We start from the raw sequence: 17,422 nt of genomic DNA, 5'->3' as shown, positions 1-17,422 counted from the left end.
AATGTCTATTCAGTGTTTTTGTCTTTTAACACTAATGATGTTTTTTGGAGGGATAATTGACCATATGCACTGATTACTTCCTTGTTTTAGACAAGCCAGCTGAGTCATTTCTGGTCAACTGTACTGTGCCGTAATAGGAGTGTCCTTTTACAAGAGTGTCCTGCTCGTTTTCTCTACATAATCCATTTACAATTAGAAGAAAAGTTTTGTTTGTCTAAGAGGACCAAGCGTCCATATATACCGTTTCAACAATGACAAACGTGCAAAAAGTGTAAAAAATATGTGAGTAAATCCGCTAAATATGCGTGAGTCATTGCTATGATTGACAGTAATAAGTGACCGAAACATCTGCCAAGCCGATGTCAAAAACAGAACTGTGCATTAAAGGAGAACTCCACTTCCAGAACCGTCTTGGGCGAGTGATTCGTTCAGTGGCGCACGCGCAACATCCTATTAGGTTCTGTACTGGAATTAGTTCACCTGTTTCGAGTCTTCGGGTTTTTCCGAGTCGTTCGTCCATCTTATGTGGCTGTGACGTGATGAACAAACGACTCGAACCTGAAAACTTCAGAAAAGAGGTGAGGTGAGCTAATCATAGACTAAAGACCAAGGTAAACAAAGAATGGATCTTTTCTGTTTCTTATAGCATTACAGTTTTGTCTTGTTTGTAGTGTGATCAACGTTTGTGTAAGCAGTAGATGTGTTAGGGAAGTAACACGTAACATTTTAATTATATTTTGCTAAAATGAACTAAATGACTCCAAAAAAGATTCGATCATTTTGCTGAACGAGACTCGAAGGTCCTTCCCATCACTTCTACGAATCACGTCTAAGTTCATTGTGTGTGTAGAGTAGGGCAGAAAAAACTCCATCTTATTTTCTCCTACAACTTGAGGAGGACACCGTTGTACCTTTTTGTTTGTAAACAGCGTTTACAAACTTACTTGCACTTTTTTTTAGTCTTAGTCTGCGTGTTTGCTTTGTAAACACTGGGTCTGTAGTTCCGCCTACGTTCCACGCAACTATTCGAAGTGATTCAATAGTATGTAGCGTCATGAACGCGCATCCCAGAGCTTGTGCTACACTAGCTTTTGTGCTTAAAAAGTATAAAAAAAAAATTATTTCCCCAAAAAAAATGGCAGATTGTTTCACTAGATAAGATGGGATCGTTTAGAGCCCTTTGAAGCTGCATTTAAACTTCATTTTGGAAATTCAAAATCGGGGCAACAATGAAGTCCATTACATGGAGAACAATCCTAAAATGCTTTCCTCAAAAAACAATTTCTTCACGACCGAAGACAGAAAGACATGAACATCTTGGATGACCAGGGGGTGAGTAAATCATTTGTGAACTGTTGTTCTGAAAGTGGACTTCTCCTTTAAATGATTCAGACTAAATTCAGAGTAAGAAAACTACAGCAGTAACAAGTTTGTGTTGTTTAATATAGGCTATTTAATAGCTTTTACAGTTCAAGATAAAACGATTAAAAGATGTAGTTATTAAATTATGAATGAAAAGTAAATCTTTGAAGTGAATTTTACTGCACAGCTGTAGAGTTGAAAAATAAAAAAGGCTTTAAAATATTACAAGATTTTAAAAAATATGTTCATGACTATAAAGGAAAGTTATTGATTATCGAGAATACTATTAAGATGTAAGCTAACATTAGCCTAAACAGTCATGATAGTGTTTAGCTGTCAGCATTTAAATGTACAACTATGTGTCAAGGTACTCTCCTGGGATTACCAGGCTCTTTATATGTTGTTAAATAATATAAAGCTGAATATGAAGTTATTATTTTTCTCAGCTTCTGATAAGAACGAGGCAGGAGAGGAGTCTTAAGAGTCTCCACCTATCTATAGCACATATAAAATGAGCTTTACCGGAAGTTTATGAGCTGGCTTATCATTATTTGGAAGTTCTAAAGAACGCTCTGTGCGTATGGTCAATTGCTTAGCCAAAACTGATATGGGCGTGGCACTCAATAGTGGAGGCGGAGCTGACATAAAAATGCAGGGGGGGAGTTTAAGGCAGACTAAAAGATTGGAGACAGAGTCATGACATTTATTATACATTACAAGCTCAAAACATTAGTAAAAATCAAATGTGCGCAGATGAACTGTTCCACGTAAGATCTATATCATGCATTTAGAAAAAGTTGGATTTTCATTTCATGGTGACTTTAAAAGGCTTAGCTCATACTAATGTGGGTTTTTGACCCTCATATCATCACAAACCTGCATCTCTTCTATCTCACTCACTTTCTCCGCTCTCTATTCATTCACTGTCCAGAAAAGAGCAGCGTGAACATTCATACAGAAAGCCATACGGGTTTGAGACGACATAAGGGAGAATAAATGAAGACAGAATCCCAGCTATTCCTTTAATCATCCAGGCTTCTGTTCCAACACGTTTGGGCTGATACAGTGCTGATAAAAACACGTTTAATCTGCCGTGACGGAGAATAAAAGTGCAAATGGTCTCACATAAATACCACATTCATCTGAGCAGAGTCTGCTGCAAATGCCACACGTCACATGAGCGTCACATTCATGGGTCACTCGCTCATTATCAGACCGAAAGATTACAACATGAGCAAATGAAGAGAAACATTCCGTAACACAGAATCTAATTAGTGATGAGGGCAGAGGTCACGGAGTCACACCCACCTGTAACTGTGTCCGTCACAGAGACACTGATAGATGCAGGCGGAGAGAGAGGCTGCCAGCGTGTGCATCACATAGATCTGAGACAGAAAGAAGACAGTCGTGTTAGAGGATGGATCATGACAGTTACAACATCTCATTCTGATGAGCCACGCTTCACCTCGTTGTTGACGATATCGGGGTGCGGAGGCGCATCCAGAGCATTGATGGTGTGCAGTATGTCGTGCGTGAGGTTGGTCAGGTGCACTATGGGATTGGCCACTACCGTTTTGGAGCTGGCGGTCCACGCCAGGAAAAGAGGAACTGACAGGTGCTGCGAAGCGGGAGCGGAGATCTGCAGACCACCATCCTGATGAAAGAGAGAAAACACATCAATAATTCACATGTGCAGAAGAAATAATGCACAGCAGCAGCATGCACTGGTGTAGTCAGTGTGTGTGAGTGATTCTGTTTGAAGCCTCAGAGCATCCGGAACTGAGCAAATCCTAACACAGCAACCAAAACCAGATCAGAAACGTTCACAGGTTTGTGAGACAACATAACACATCACAATTCATAACATATGTTTACATGACAGAAAAGTTTTTCTTTGCATCTTTGGAAAGTCGACAAAAACGACTAAAAACACTGTATTATTCATGCCAGGCCTGCAGTTGCTAATATCACTTTGTAAAAGAAACTAGAGCATGCCTATAGTCTGAAACTGCCATATGTGTGTGCACGTGTGGCTTTTTTTTTTGGAAGAGTGGATAAACGTATCTTCAAACTTGCACTTTGAAACCCATTTTCAAAATTTTGCGTTTAGGCCCACAAAAAGCCACTGTCATATAATCGAACAGCCAAAATGCATAAAACGTTTTCAGTTTTTTGTTTAAAATGATGTTGTGTAAACACCCTTAGTTTTGGGCAATCTTAACTAATTTCATTTTCTGATGATAACTGTTGAACACATTCAATAGTTCTGTTAAAGCTCAGTGTATACTGCAGTTCTGATGTGAACGTTTAAAGCCAAATACATAGATTCTCTAATTATACTCCACAGCACTGCACAGTTTAGCTCGAACCCTAAACAAACACACATCTAGCTAATCAAGGTCTTCAGGATCACGAGAAACTTCCAAGCAGGTGTGAATTGGAGCTGGTTGGAGCTAAACTCTGCAGAGCTGCGGGTGTGTCTGTGCTATTTCTTAGAATTTTAAAAATTAAGAGCGATAAAAATGTCTTTTGTACACCAAAACTCAAATACGAGTTGCATTTTAGCACTTCCAGCTCATCGTCAACACATTTTTTTAAATGAGCTCATGGCTGAAAGGCTGAAACAAGATCTGTGTTGAACACAACCTCAAGATATTTACTTGTTTTATTTTACCACATAAGCTTTTTATTTCTGTCAATTGTTTTCAAGAGAATCAGGGTGATGCAAACTTCAAAAATATATCATCACTGCAGCACTGCATAAAGAAACTGCAACTCTGACATCTCTGTTCATCAATGTGCGCAATTTGTTGTTGTGTCTCCAATAGTTTGTTCTCTCTAGTCCTCTCTCTCAGGCCAGTGTCACCAACACTCTTTAAAAGAAATGTTCCAGAGATTCCACAGAAGAACCACTTTTGTTGAGATCTTAATCAATTGATTCGCGATCCGCGCTCCGAGGTCCCGATCTGAATTATGATTCACGAACCAGTGCCTGAATTATTGAAAGACAAAGCAATTTTCTAGATACATGTATATTTAGTAAAGAGGCATACAGGTACCTAGTGGGTAAACCATGGCATTACAAATGAAAATGAAGTCATTAATGGACCTAATTATTGGACAAATAGTATTTAGTACTAAATGATCTCCTTAAAATATTAAATTAATATTACTGAACTAAAATATAGAACATTTATTTAACTGAAAAACAGTTAAACTGTATGGTCACATTATAAGTAAGCAATACCTGTGGGTTAAATACAAGAAAACCATATTAACCCTTATGGAAATTACCTGTGGTTTTATTATAGTAAAAGTGTAGTAACCATGTTTTTTGGCGCATTGATTATGGCACATTTGTATAACCATAGTTTTACTACAAAGTCATGGTTGAACTATAGATAGTGTAGCAAGACCATGGTTAATTTGTGGTTACCATGGTTTAACTATAGTAACCATGTTTTTTTTTGGTTTTATTCCTAGTAAAGCCATATTTAATTTTCGTAAGGGTTGCCTCTCCATTACTCTCCAGAATAAAATTATACTGTAAATGTCATTGACGTAAAAATCAATGCATAATACGCTGTAATGTTTACCAAAAAATGCTGCAAATAACTGTATAGTGAAGCTGTCGTCTCTATCCTACTTAAACACATTCAAAAGTACTGTCAACGCTGGTTTGTTTTGAGAGCTTTGTGAATCACATGACCGCGTCGCGGTGACACCAGCGAGATCAGCGCTACATTTTACGATTTGCGCCAAAATGGTATCTATCGTTTGAATTTAGTATCAAAACTTACAACATTTGAAAGCTGAAACTTTGTTTCAAATTGCAAGCAGGGCTGCCAATTTGGTGTGAGATTTACATGGGCAGAGTAAGAGCGTGAGACAGAGCCTGAAAGCGTGTGTCTCAAGTCAAATGCATGAGAGCTGGCAACCCTGGAAAAGAAGTGTGGCTACATAAGGTCAAGATATGTGCTTATTAAAAAAAATTAAAGACTTATTTCACAGATACTTTGTCTTTCAATAATTCAAGCACTTTCCAAGCACCTCTTCAGGAATATTGCTATTTTCAAGAGTTTTCCAGGCCTTAACATTTTAAAAAGTCAAATTCAAGCATTTCACGCATTCAAGCACCTTGTAGAAACCCTGCTTTAAACAACTTTCTGTGCACTGGAAAGGCTCATGGAACCACAGATGTGACCAATACAGTGCTGCAGTAATGACGTATTTTTGTTGCATTTTAGCACTTCCAGCTCATCGTCAACACGTTTTTTTAAATGAGTTTTTGCCTAAAAGGCTGAAATAATATCTGTGTTGAACACAACCTCAGGATATTTCTATGTTTTATTCTACCACATAAGCTTTTTACATAAAGAACCTTTATTTTTAAGAGTGTGGCATCTTGTGGACCAAAAACTGATGTTCTAAACCAAGTGTGTTACCTGCTGAGACTCCTGCAGCAGCAGAATGAGCTCCATCCTGACAGAGGCCAGTCCTCCTCCGTGAGATCCGTGCAGGCTGCAGTAACTCAGAAAGATGCGCAGCAAAGGCTGGTTCCTCTTCAGCCACAGCCTGCGCCGGTGCTGCAGCTCTCTGGCCTGCTCCGCCGCACCCTGCTCCTCCAGATCCTCCACCTGGCTCAGGTCGGCCGAGATGCCTTCAGGCAGGTGCTGGAGAAAGGGGTTGTATCCGCAGCATCTCTGCAGTGCCGCCACGGCACGCTCCAGCCAGTGGCACAACTGATGGCGCAGCTTTCCTCCGTCCAGCTCGTAGCCCGTGGAGAGCGTCCGTAACTCAGTGGTGAGGATCTTCAGGCAGGAGCTGAACTTCAGCTGGGCGGCGAGGATGTCCTCGGTCAGGGCGGGTGAATCATCTTCAACGTAATCCGAGGGGGTGGACGTCACTTCTGGAGCTCCGCCGTCTTTCTCCGGATGGATGGTCTTCATCGCCAGGCCTGATTCTTCTTCGTCCGATTCGTCTTTGTCGCTGTCCCACTTGAGCTCCAGAGGCTCGTCCTGCAAGGTGACGGACGGCTGACTCCAGTCAAAACTGAGCACCGAATCCGACTGACTGTCCTCTCTAGGAGACGAGAGCGAGGACACAGACTCCAAACCGTTGAGAACCGGCTGAGACCAGTCCAGAGCCGAGGCCTGGTCCTTGTGCTCGCTCAACGACGCGGACGGATTCTCGCATGGCTTCGAGCGCTTTACCACCTTTGGCATTTTGGAGAGCACTTCTAAAGCCAGCATGGGACAGCCAGCCTGTAAGTGAGCGTAAGCGGCGGTGAAGAAGAGTCTCCGCTCCGTGAGGCTGATGGAATCGACGGCACGTCCTTCAGCGGTCAGACCCACTTTAGCTTTATCAGAGGAGCCGAAGTGACGGCGAAGCAGCAGCGGGTGCGTGCGGAGGTAGGTGTAGAAGTTAAAAACATCAGGACTACAGGGAGACGATCCGGCGCTTCCTGAAAGAGATTGAGTTCTGTCAATAACATTCAATTTTGGAAGCAAGTGAGGAAACAAAAACACATCTAAAAGACACTATTCTGTAATATTATCGATTGAACTGCACCTACAAATTAGAACAAAACTTGAAATGAATTGATCTGAATAATGACTTCATCTATGCTTCATAGATGAAATTCAATGTTTTTCATAATTAATGAACTTTGCAACATTCTGTTTTTTTTGTTTCCGTTATTTGTGACATGGGACCACAAAACCAGTCATAAGGATCCATTTTTTAAATTGAGATTTAAGCATCATATAAACCCTGAATAAATGAGCTTTCTACTGATGTATGGTTTGTTAGGATAGGACAATATTTGGCTGAAATACAACTATTTAAAAATCTAGAATATAAGGGTGCAAAAAAAAAAATCAAAATACAAAAGAAAACTTGCCTTTAAAGTTGTCCAAATTAAGTTTTTCGCAATGCATATTACTAATCAAAAATTACATTTTGATATATTTACGGTAGGAAATGATCTTAACTTAATATCCTAATGATTTTTGGCATTATTGTTGACCCATACAATGTATTTTTGGCTATTGCTACAAATATACTTGTGATACTTAAGACTGGTTTTGTCATCCACATTTTATCAGTGCGAAGTTGCCTTGAAACAATCTGCATTATATATCCGTATACAAAAATAAAGCTATAAAAATAAAGGTGATTTTTAAAGTCTTTTTACAGGGTTCCTACACATTTTCCATTTCAAAATTGCAAACTTTTCCAGACTCAAATTTCCAAACCTCCATATTTACCATAAATCATTCATAGAGCATTATTTTTAGAGCATTTTTGTTATATAGTTGAGTCATCTGTAAATATCTTTATTTTTTATTGAACATTTTTAATATATTTTTAAAAATATTTTTATTTAATATTTTAATAAAATATTTGATATTATTTTATTGATTTTCTCAAAGTGAGAACATACAGAGCCCCTAAAATAAGAAATAATAATAATAAAAAAAGTACAGACTTTTACATGCACACAAGAAACTTTTCTGTGCCCTCGAGAAACTATGCACATGCGCATGGGAATTTTTTTGCATGCTTATGCATTACAATTTCTAGTTTTATATAACCTATTTCCTCTGTGCATCACTGCCATCTTACTGTGAATAAAACGAGTTCATGAATGCACATGAATTAACAGAGATCTGCTTGCTCAAAATTTGAATTTAATGGTTTAAATTTAATGGTTTCTCGTCTGCACATAAAAGTCTGTATATTTTTTATTTTTGCAAATGTCCCTGTAATACAGTGCTAAGAATATAGTGGAAAGAAACCCAAAATGCCTGAATTTTGCATAATGAAAAAGTGCATCTTGAATTCATTAGTCGCATTTAACAATCACTACAGAATCACGAAACAGTTGCCATGAAACCTTGCTTCTTGTACAATACATTCATTTTCATTTAATTCTTACTTTTATATTATAAAAACTGAATAGGGGCAAAAATTTGGAAACACAAATATTTTTCCATTCTCTGCTTTCTTTTTTCCATACTTTTCCAGACCTGAAAAATACTTGAATCAAATTCCATACTTTTCCAAACCTCGTAGGAACCCTGATTTTACTGCTTTTATATTGCATTTTTCTCTATGAGCGTCTGTCTCGTCTCTCACCTTCATGTGACGTGTCTATATTGGGCTCGAGCAGTGTGTCCAAAGCCTTGCTGTAGTCATCTAACACCCAGTACGCCATGCTGCGTAAGAAAGGGTCCTGATGGCCCGCGATCTGGTGGTCCTGACCCAACACGTGCCTCTGCAGGATCCGCTTGTAGGTGCAGGACATCTCAAACTCAGACTCGTACAGCCGACAGACCACCAGAGCCAGCTGAAGATCCTGCATCTTCTCTATACAAACCTGATTGTGCGAGTAAAACCGAAAGATCTCATCAGAACGTCACCAACTGACAGGAAGAATTTGCAAAACATACTCTGACAATAACAAGGAGACGCTAAGTTCCTTTTTTCAGCAGCTCATTACAGAGGAAGGACTAAAACAGGTCTGGAAGAGACTGAACGGATGCAATCGTACCTCAACAGCATCTTTCAGGGATCCAGCCAGCAGAAAGAAAGCCGCTGAATGCTGAAAACGTTGCTTTCCGAGCAGAGAGAATGCGTTCTTCAGTGCTGCCTTCCTCCAGCGGTCTTCACTGAAGTTATTGCTGAAGAACGCCGTCATCTTCACGTTCTGGTGGGACCTTCAACACACAGAAGCTCTCAGTAGACTGAAGCCTCGCTAACAGAGCGTTTGACGTTTCAGCACATCTGTGTGTGTGAGAATTACCTGTAGAGTCCCCAGACCACAGCTTTCTTCTTCATGGCCAGATAAAACAAGGCTGCATCTAACGGGTCGTTGTTTCTCTGATAAGCAGCTTTTGCTACCTGGTAGGAGATGAGGATCACTGATTACAACACAAGATTTCATAAAGCTCATGCTCTAAAAATGTGACAGAAAATTACATTTGAAGGATCTGAGGATCCTCAAATGTAAACTGTGTGTTTTGCTTCAAGAGACCAACCATACATTAGTGTTGTGTTTTTATTTTTCTTGTCTTTTATTAATTTAAAATCGTTTGTGACCTTTTGTGATAATTTGTGATTTATACATCATCTGAAATTTAAATAAATAAGCTTTTCATTGATGTATGGTTTGTAGGAAAATATGTGGTTGAGATACAACTATTTGAAAATGTGGAATCTGAGGATGCAAAAAAAAAACAATATATTGAGAAAATCGCCTTTAAAGTTGTCCAAATGAAGTTCTTAATGCATATTACTAATCAAAAATTAAGTTTTGATATTCACTGTAGGAAATGTACAAAATATCTTCATGGATCCTGAGCTTTACCTAATATCCTAATGATGTTTGGCATATAAGAAAAATCAATCATTTTGACCCATACTTTGTAGTAATGTATTGTTGGCTATTGCTACAAATATATCCGTGCTTCCTAACACCTTGTGGTCCAGGGTCACATTTTTAATTTTTTTTAATATCTAATTCAATGTTTTATTTAGATTTTTTAATTTTAAGTATTTGTTTCAATTTTACATTTTATCATGTAATTCCTTTTAATATGTTTTATTTAGATTTTAGAATGATTTCAGTTTGACTTTTTATGATTTAATTTTTTAAAAGTGTTTTATTTAGATTTTTTTTGCATTTTTATGGTTTTATAAAGTGATTTATTTTGATTTTATATTTCAAGATTATTTATTTATTATTTTGCATTTTTAGGATTTTATCAATTTTTATGAAGTGCTGTATTTTTATGTTAAAATTAATTATTATTTTAAAGTTTTAGGATTTAATTTTTTAGTATTTATGTATTTTAATTTTACAAATTCAAATTTGTACTACTTGTTGAATTTGTGTTTGTCAGACAAAGTCTGAGTATTGAGACACACAGATACACAACTAATATTGTACAATAAACTCTGCTCCCGTTTTACCATCATCACTTCATCTCCCACTTCTGCTCTTCTCTGGCTTTTTTCCAGTCAACATTTTAGCTGATAGAAGACTCATTTTGGGTATTTTTGGGTACCAGACAAGATGTCACATAGTCTCTTAAGACATGCATGTGATGCACATGCACAGAAAAACAATTAAACAAGCAGCAGTTTGGTCAAACCTTCTCAATACATCTGCGAAGCTTATTGGTGCTCCTAAGCCACCAGCCCACTCCCATGGCTCTCAGCTCCGGCCATGTAGGCTCTCCTTTCTGCAGGGTTGGAAGCATGTTGAGCAGCTCCTCTTCAGCCTCGGAGTGGAACGCCCAGGCGTAGTGGCAGGTGGACAATCCTGTAGACCAGTGACACCTGAGTTATTCAGCTCAACATCTTTCAGACCACACAACAGCTGAGCAAGACCAGCTGAGATTTACATTCGCGCAATAAATTGCTTTCAAGGTACAATTTGATCAGTGCATGCATTCCAATGGGAATAGGACCTATGACCTTGGTGTTGCAAACGGCATGCTCTCGTTGGACATCAGTGTCAATGTGTATCTTCTAAAACACTCACAGACATTGATGCAGAATGCTTTGAGGTGTACCTTGACAGAGGAGCTGAGCTCGATGAGCTGGAGGTAGAGACGTGAGGAGGAAGGTGTGCAGACGAACGGCCAGGAGAAACCTTAGCCCACATTCATCCAGTGTCTCTCCACCTGAGTAAATATTCATCACATTATAACATATTCCTACAGCTGAAAAACTGCAATTATATCAGTGAAGATAGGGATGTAATGATATCAAAATCTTACAATAAAATTGCGTCACAAAGTCCACGATACGACGTTATTTACTGTGATATTTAAAAAAAAAACAAAAAAACAAAAACAAATAAAGACTTGAAAAAAAAAAATTAATTTTGTACATTTTAAAAGTTAAATTCTTCTATCTAATGCACATTGAGAGTTCAAAATCAAGAACACCAACCCATATTCTTAACTAAGAAAACTTGAGTCAGCAAAAAAAAGACTCAACCCTCTTTTCAGCTGTGATATACTGTCTCAGTCTAAATTACATTCACACTGGTGTTTTAGGAGGAAGCCTAACAAATAATAATAATAATAATACCAACAATTTTATATTAATGTTATTCCCATGACAGTAATAGCCATACTTTGTAAAACAACTGCACTGTAAATAAACTAGATTAAAAAAAAAGTTCGTTAAGACAAACTTTGAAGTTGGCTTAAGAAAACCTGATGAGATAGTTTAAGAAGTTTTAAAAGATTTTAAAAGTATTCAGTTTGATGTTTTTCAGTCTGAAATAGATTACATAGATAGTTTAAAGTCGTTTTAAAGCTTAAACCTTAGGTGTTTTGAAGGCAATACAGCATGAAATATTATTTAAACCTATTACTATTAACATTTTTACATAACATTTATTTATTTTATCTCACAATTCTGACTTTTTTTTTATCTACACTTGTCCGGAAGACCTATATTGTTTCATATCGTCATGTGATCATGAAATTATCGAGACAGTTTCGTTTATCGCGATACCACGATACTGATAATATCATTACATCCCTAGTAAAAGATAATGACCTTGTCCTTTCCCTTGGCTTTCTCCAATGTCAGTGCTGGTGGAAGCGATGGTGTCCGCTAAGGCCATCAGAGACATCTGCTCCATGCGCGTAAGCCCCGGTAAGCTAGAGTGAAGCAGGTGTCCCGATAACACCTGTGCGTGCTCAGAGCCGAAAAACGTGGGGCTGTACTTTGACAGATCGATGACTTTAGCATTAGCGTCCTCCTCGTCTCCGTCAAAAGGATCCAAGTCATCTGTACTGACGCCAGTGGTCTGGAAGAGCTCGTCATAAGCATCCGTTTGGCTGGATGTACGGGCACCGTGGGTGCTCACGCTCTCTGTTCTTTCTTTGGCACTAGGAGCCGTTTCCTCGTCGGCGGCTATCAGCGCATACAAAGGCAGCGGCGGGATTGAGTCGATCTCGGTGTAGTCCGAGCTTTCAGCCTTGCTGAACATCTTCGGGTCTCTGGAGGTGCTTCCGCTGGCGCTGATGGTGAGTGAGCGCAGACGGCGCTCCTGGTTAATCGTAGTGTCCTTCATAGACACGATTTCCCCAGCAATGCATTTCACCAGATGGGACAGGATAGCTTTGGCCCGTCGCACCTTCCCGAGGTCCATAAGCTCCAGCAGCTGCACCGGATGATACTGCGGCAAAGTCGGGAAAAGGTTATACGCCGCCTCAAACAACCCAGAATCCTCCATCTCAGCCGGGAGGTCGTACACTGTTCTCTTTCCACTGAGTTTCTGAGCCAAACTAGTCATGGATCTGGTGAGGGTCTTTTTAGAAGGATTCAGACTAAGTCCATCCTGTTTCACCACAGAGTTGAGCGACGTCACGCTACCGCCAAGTGTCGGTTTGATCGGAGCCGGCGGCTGCCATTGAGAGTAGACATGCATCTCGCAGTCCATCCCGACTACTAAGATGCCATCTCGCACCCAAGACAGAGAGACAGGAATGGGTGGCGAACCTTCAACCGATGACACCAGATCCACCACTCGCAGGAGCACCATGCGGGAGCTGCGGTGCTCCCTACTGCTATCGGACAGTCCCAGATCTGGAGGTTTTCCTGAAAGCATCCCGTACATGTAAAGTTTGGATCCCAGACCCACAGTTAATGTATGAGAACCGTCTTCTCTGGAAACCCAATCTAAGTGCACCTGCTTCTTACTGCCGACAAATAAACAATCGTTATTCAGGCTCCTATCACAGTCGTTCGCACTCGGGCTGTAGGAGCCGCAGACTTTAAGCGTCTGCTCTAGTATCCACTGAGATCCTCCAGTAGAGTCGCACTGGAATATGCTGACATGCATAAGCGGCTCAATGGCGGTCATTACGTCGCTCCTGTGCGCTACTGCAACTCTGCTGGTGTGGCAGCAGCTGAGACCCATGAGCTGACCGGACACACTCAGAGCGCTGCTGCTGGCCACGCCCTCCTCCACCAGCAGAGGCCACTCCTCCCAGACGTATGACGGGGCAGCAGAGCCATCGGGGTCAGTGACGGCGCTGCACCTCCAGAACCTGACGGATCCGTCTGAGCAGGACGTGGCCAGCAGATACGGAGCCTGGCCGGCCGGCTGCAGAGATGAAGCGCTCAAATGACCTGCAACGCAAATGTTAATGTTTTGTCAGATTTTTTTTTTTTTATCAGATTTAGGAGGCACTTCAGGTTTGGGAAGTTCCACTCAAAAAGACTGAAACAAATCATTTCAAATCATAAGGCTGCATTACAAATAATCCTTATCCGTCATTTTCAAGAGTCAATTTCAAGAGTTCCTGCATCTTTGCCTAACGATTTTCTTTATGTTTTCATTTGTACTATGTAACAATATGACTGAAGATAACATATACTGCAAATTTATGCTCCGCTCTCCCGACTGAATTTACAATACAGTTGAGGTCAAAAGTTTATATCCCCTTTCAGAATCTGCAAAATTTAAATTATTTTACCAAAATAAGAGGGATCATACAAAATGCATGTTGTGTTTATTTAGTTTCACCTGAATAAGACATTTCACAAAAAAAGATGTTTACATACAGTCCACGAGAGAAAATAATTGTTTAGTTTATTAAAATGACTCAAAAGTTTACAAACACTTGATTGTTAATACTGTGTTGTTACCTGAATGATCCGCAGCTGTTTTTTTTTTTTTTTTTAGTGATAGTTGTTTATGAGTCCCTTGTTTGTCTTGAACAGTTAAACTTCCTGCTGTTCTTCAGAAAAACCCTTCAGGTCCCACAAATTCATTAGTTTTCCAGCATTTTTGTGTATTTGAACCCTTTCCAACAATGACTGTATGATTTTGAGACCCATCGTTTCACACTGAGGACAACTGATGTCAAAGGTGCCTTTTACCCCGGGACATCTTTAGCCCCGTTGTACCCTACATTTTTATTATTTGCCTAAATATCATATGTTGTTCATTTAGTGCTGCCTTTCAGAGGCTACAGAAGATAGCATGTTTTCCAGAAGACAAAATAAGTTAAATTTACCCTGATCTTCAAATTTAGAAAGTTTTCACCCCCGGTTCTTAATGCATTGTGTTTCCTTCTGGAGCATCAGTGAGTGTTTGAACCTTCTGTAATAGTTGCATATGAGCCCCTCAGTTGTCCTCAGTGTGAAAAGATGGATCTCAAAATCATACATTGGAAAGGGTTCAAATACAGAAGTAATCAGGGTTTTTTGTAAGTAATCAGAACATCACGCAGCACCGAATGATCTCATTATCAAAGGTACACATGGGTAGTTTGTGCTCACCTGCAGCAGGTGATACACGCAAGACTTCCACACCCTGTGGCAGATCGAGCTCCTGGCTGAAGACTTTGGTGTTGGTCAGAGTGAGGCGGCAGGCGCTCTGGAGGTTGGACGTGTTTAGTTTGGGTCTCGGGGTTTGTGGTGAGCCGACCGTCTCAAAGTTAAACTGTGAGTTGTTCAAAGGTGATGGAGCCACATTCTCTCTGTCTGGAGTTTGCCCTGAAAGAACGATACAAATCTGGTCAGTCGACAGAAAGAATCAAAAATAAAGACTACATGCATAATCTTTCATCAAAATGTTTTTCATTTACAGGAGACATCATAATTAGTTGTTGACCAATATGGATTTTTTGACGGCCAATGCAGATGCCAATATAAAGTTGATTTATCACACTATTTGATCGCTTCACTTCATAAAAAATAAATCTGTAAAAAAATAAATAAATAAATTAAATGGCAATTTCTTGATTCTGCAATTCAATTATAGTACTTTTCACAAATTATAACAATAGTTAAAAATATGAATAAAAACACTAACTAACAATGCACTCTGTGTGTGATGTCAAAATAAAAGTCACATTATACATGTGGAATATATATATATCCGATATATATCGATACTGACTGATACATCAATGGCCACTTATCATAATCTTAAAGCAGTGCTCATGCTGTTATTTAGGCTTTGTGTTTTATTAATCAAACCTGCACTCATGTCTGACTCCAATCTGGCACTTTCACAATTCAATCTAGTGTGTGTCACATTATATATCATAAAATCTGCTACAAACCCATAATGGCAGGAACTGCGTCCAGCTGTAGATGCCACATGTGCAGGAGTGACCTGCCGCTCTGAGTGATCTCCATCACCACCAGGAAGAAGCGAGCGGAGAAGAGCGTCCGGCTGGGAACTGAAGGAAAGACAAGTGTTCATGACACAGCACAGAAACACAATGAACGTTGCAGCGCTATCAGAGAGAAGGAACTCCTACCAGAATCCTGAAGGTAATCGTCTATTTTCTCGTTTCCCAAGATCAGGTCCTCTTCAAACACGTGCAACAGCTGCGTCTCTTTCCCCTGCTGAATAAACAGTAAGAGAGATGTGAGCACTGAGCACTCTGGGAAATGAAATAATGCTCTAGTGTTAGTTATACATGCTACAGACCAGCAGTCAGAACAATCATTTATTCTGAGCAACATTCAGGGCCTAAAATTAAACTTTCCAAGCACAAAATCCAATATTGGTGAATACATAAAATGGTGCTACTCACAAGTCAGCTGGTAACTTTTTTCATTAATTCTAACAATGCTTGAGAACACAATATTGTTTTGTGCGATTATCAAATAGCAAAAACTGCATTGCAATTATACGTAATCTGATGTGCAGCATGTTTCATGCACTGTCACAAACTCCATGCAAGTGCTGTGAGTTTGAGTCACTTATAATGTGCATTTAAAAATGCAACATGTGGCCAATCATCTCTCAAGTCTCTGATGAGAAGTGTTTTTAAATGAATGGTCTGACTTTAGCTTTGTGAAATTGTGCTATAACCTGCATAAAACAAAATCAGCAGACAGGCTGAACTTCAGCAGGTGGCGCTTATGGAACAACAGTGATACGAGGGGCTATCAAAACTTTTCTGAAGCCAGTTCACTTTAGAAATACATTCATATAAACCCCCCACCCCAATATTTCTATTTTTATTACAAAAAACAGTGTTCTTGTTCTACCTGTACAGTATTTTCTTTGTGCGTGTCTGTTACTTTTAGTCCTTGCTTGCAATAGATAAAACTTTTATTTTGGGAGAAACTGCAGTTGAGGCTTTATTTTGGCGGAAAACTCTAGCTTCAGTAAAAACAGGTTTACAAACGCATCTCATTAAAAATCTAGTTAAATACTAGAAGCTGCTTTGACTCTGAAATGAGGCAAAAAGCAGCTCACGAGCCGATTGCCTAAATGAAGTGCACAAACAGACTTGACGAAGGAATAAAGCCATATTACGCTTAGTTCTTTTGAGGACACTTTGCCAAAACAATGGCACAACACACAAAGAAACAAAGTCCTTTTATGTTAAAATAATGAGTATTAATATATTTTTGGTTTATTGTGAAACTGTGACGGGACAGATTAGACTCTGGCCGCCACACTCTAATTAATGAATGGGAAACACTGTGCATCTGTAGTGGATCTTCTACGTACAAAGTCTGTGATGGCATCAAGCTCAATGATGCATCCTGGTCTGGCCGTCGACTGCTGGCTGATGATGTTAAACACCTCTCCGACATATTTCTGCAGGAAAAACACATGATAGGTGAGCAGGACTCCACTATTTGACATACTGATATAACAGCCAGGCTCATTCTTACGGAGATGTCAGGGTTGGAGAGTTCACTCAGCAGCTTTTTGGCCTCGATAATGGCCTGATAGAGCCGGAGCGAGTGTCCGTCACTGGCGATGAAGCAGGCACTGGGTGAGTTTCCATACACACCTTTGGGAAGAAAATTAAATATGAATAGAATAGGAATGAACAGACTAACAGTAGCGTCCAATCAGCTGCAAGCTAAAAAATAGACAGGCGAGACACGCTTTTAAACTTTTAAAGATTCACATTAAATATTCATGAGCTGTATATACATTTATGAATATTATATGCAGCAAAGAATAGGGATGCTTGTAAATGTTTCTCACTCGTTCATTAAAAATCTCTGAAAACACCACAAATAATCCGCACACAGAGTGCTTTCT

At 39.5% G+C, this 17,422-nt stretch overlaps 1 protein-coding gene across 4 annotated transcripts in view; it reads right to left on the bottom strand.

The window, feature by feature from the left end:
* Nucleotides 1–17,422, bottom strand: part of dmxl1 (Dmx-like 1) — a 49,094-nt gene that overhangs the window by 14,989 nt on the left and 16,683 nt on the right. For all 4 annotated transcript variants that reach the window (XM_051117697.1, XM_051117699.1, XM_051117700.1 and 1 more), the window contains exons 14-27: nucleotides 17,044–17,165; nucleotides 16,877–16,966; nucleotides 15,669–15,756; nucleotides 15,468–15,587; nucleotides 14,680–14,895; nucleotides 11,944–13,524; nucleotides 10,944–11,054; nucleotides 10,521–10,690; nucleotides 9,170–9,267; nucleotides 8,918–9,083; nucleotides 8,503–8,743; nucleotides 5,808–6,826; nucleotides 2,828–3,016; nucleotides 2,671–2,747 (exon numbers count right to left, since the gene is read on the bottom strand). In XM_051117697.1, the coding sequence (XP_050973654.1) occupies nucleotides 2,671–2,747; nucleotides 2,828–3,016; nucleotides 5,808–6,826; nucleotides 8,503–8,743; nucleotides 8,918–9,083; nucleotides 9,170–9,267; nucleotides 10,521–10,690; nucleotides 10,944–11,054; nucleotides 11,944–13,524; nucleotides 14,680–14,895; nucleotides 15,468–15,587; nucleotides 15,669–15,756; nucleotides 16,877–16,966; nucleotides 17,044–17,165 (4,288 nt within the window). The remainder of the gene's footprint in view (nucleotides 1–2,670; nucleotides 2,748–2,827; nucleotides 3,017–5,807; nucleotides 6,827–8,502; nucleotides 8,744–8,917; nucleotides 9,084–9,169; nucleotides 9,268–10,520; nucleotides 10,691–10,943; nucleotides 11,055–11,943; nucleotides 13,525–14,679; nucleotides 14,896–15,467; nucleotides 15,588–15,668; nucleotides 15,757–16,876; nucleotides 16,967–17,043; nucleotides 17,166–17,422) is intronic.

This window comes from Labeo rohita, chromosome 8, assembly GCF_022985175.1.
Source record: "Labeo rohita strain BAU-BD-2019 chromosome 8, IGBB_LRoh.1.0, whole genome shotgun sequence".
In the NCBI taxonomy this organism is placed as follows: Eukaryota; Metazoa; Chordata; class Actinopteri; order Cypriniformes; family Cyprinidae; genus Labeo; species Labeo rohita.
This window is presented reverse-complemented; position numbering and strand designations above follow the sequence as displayed.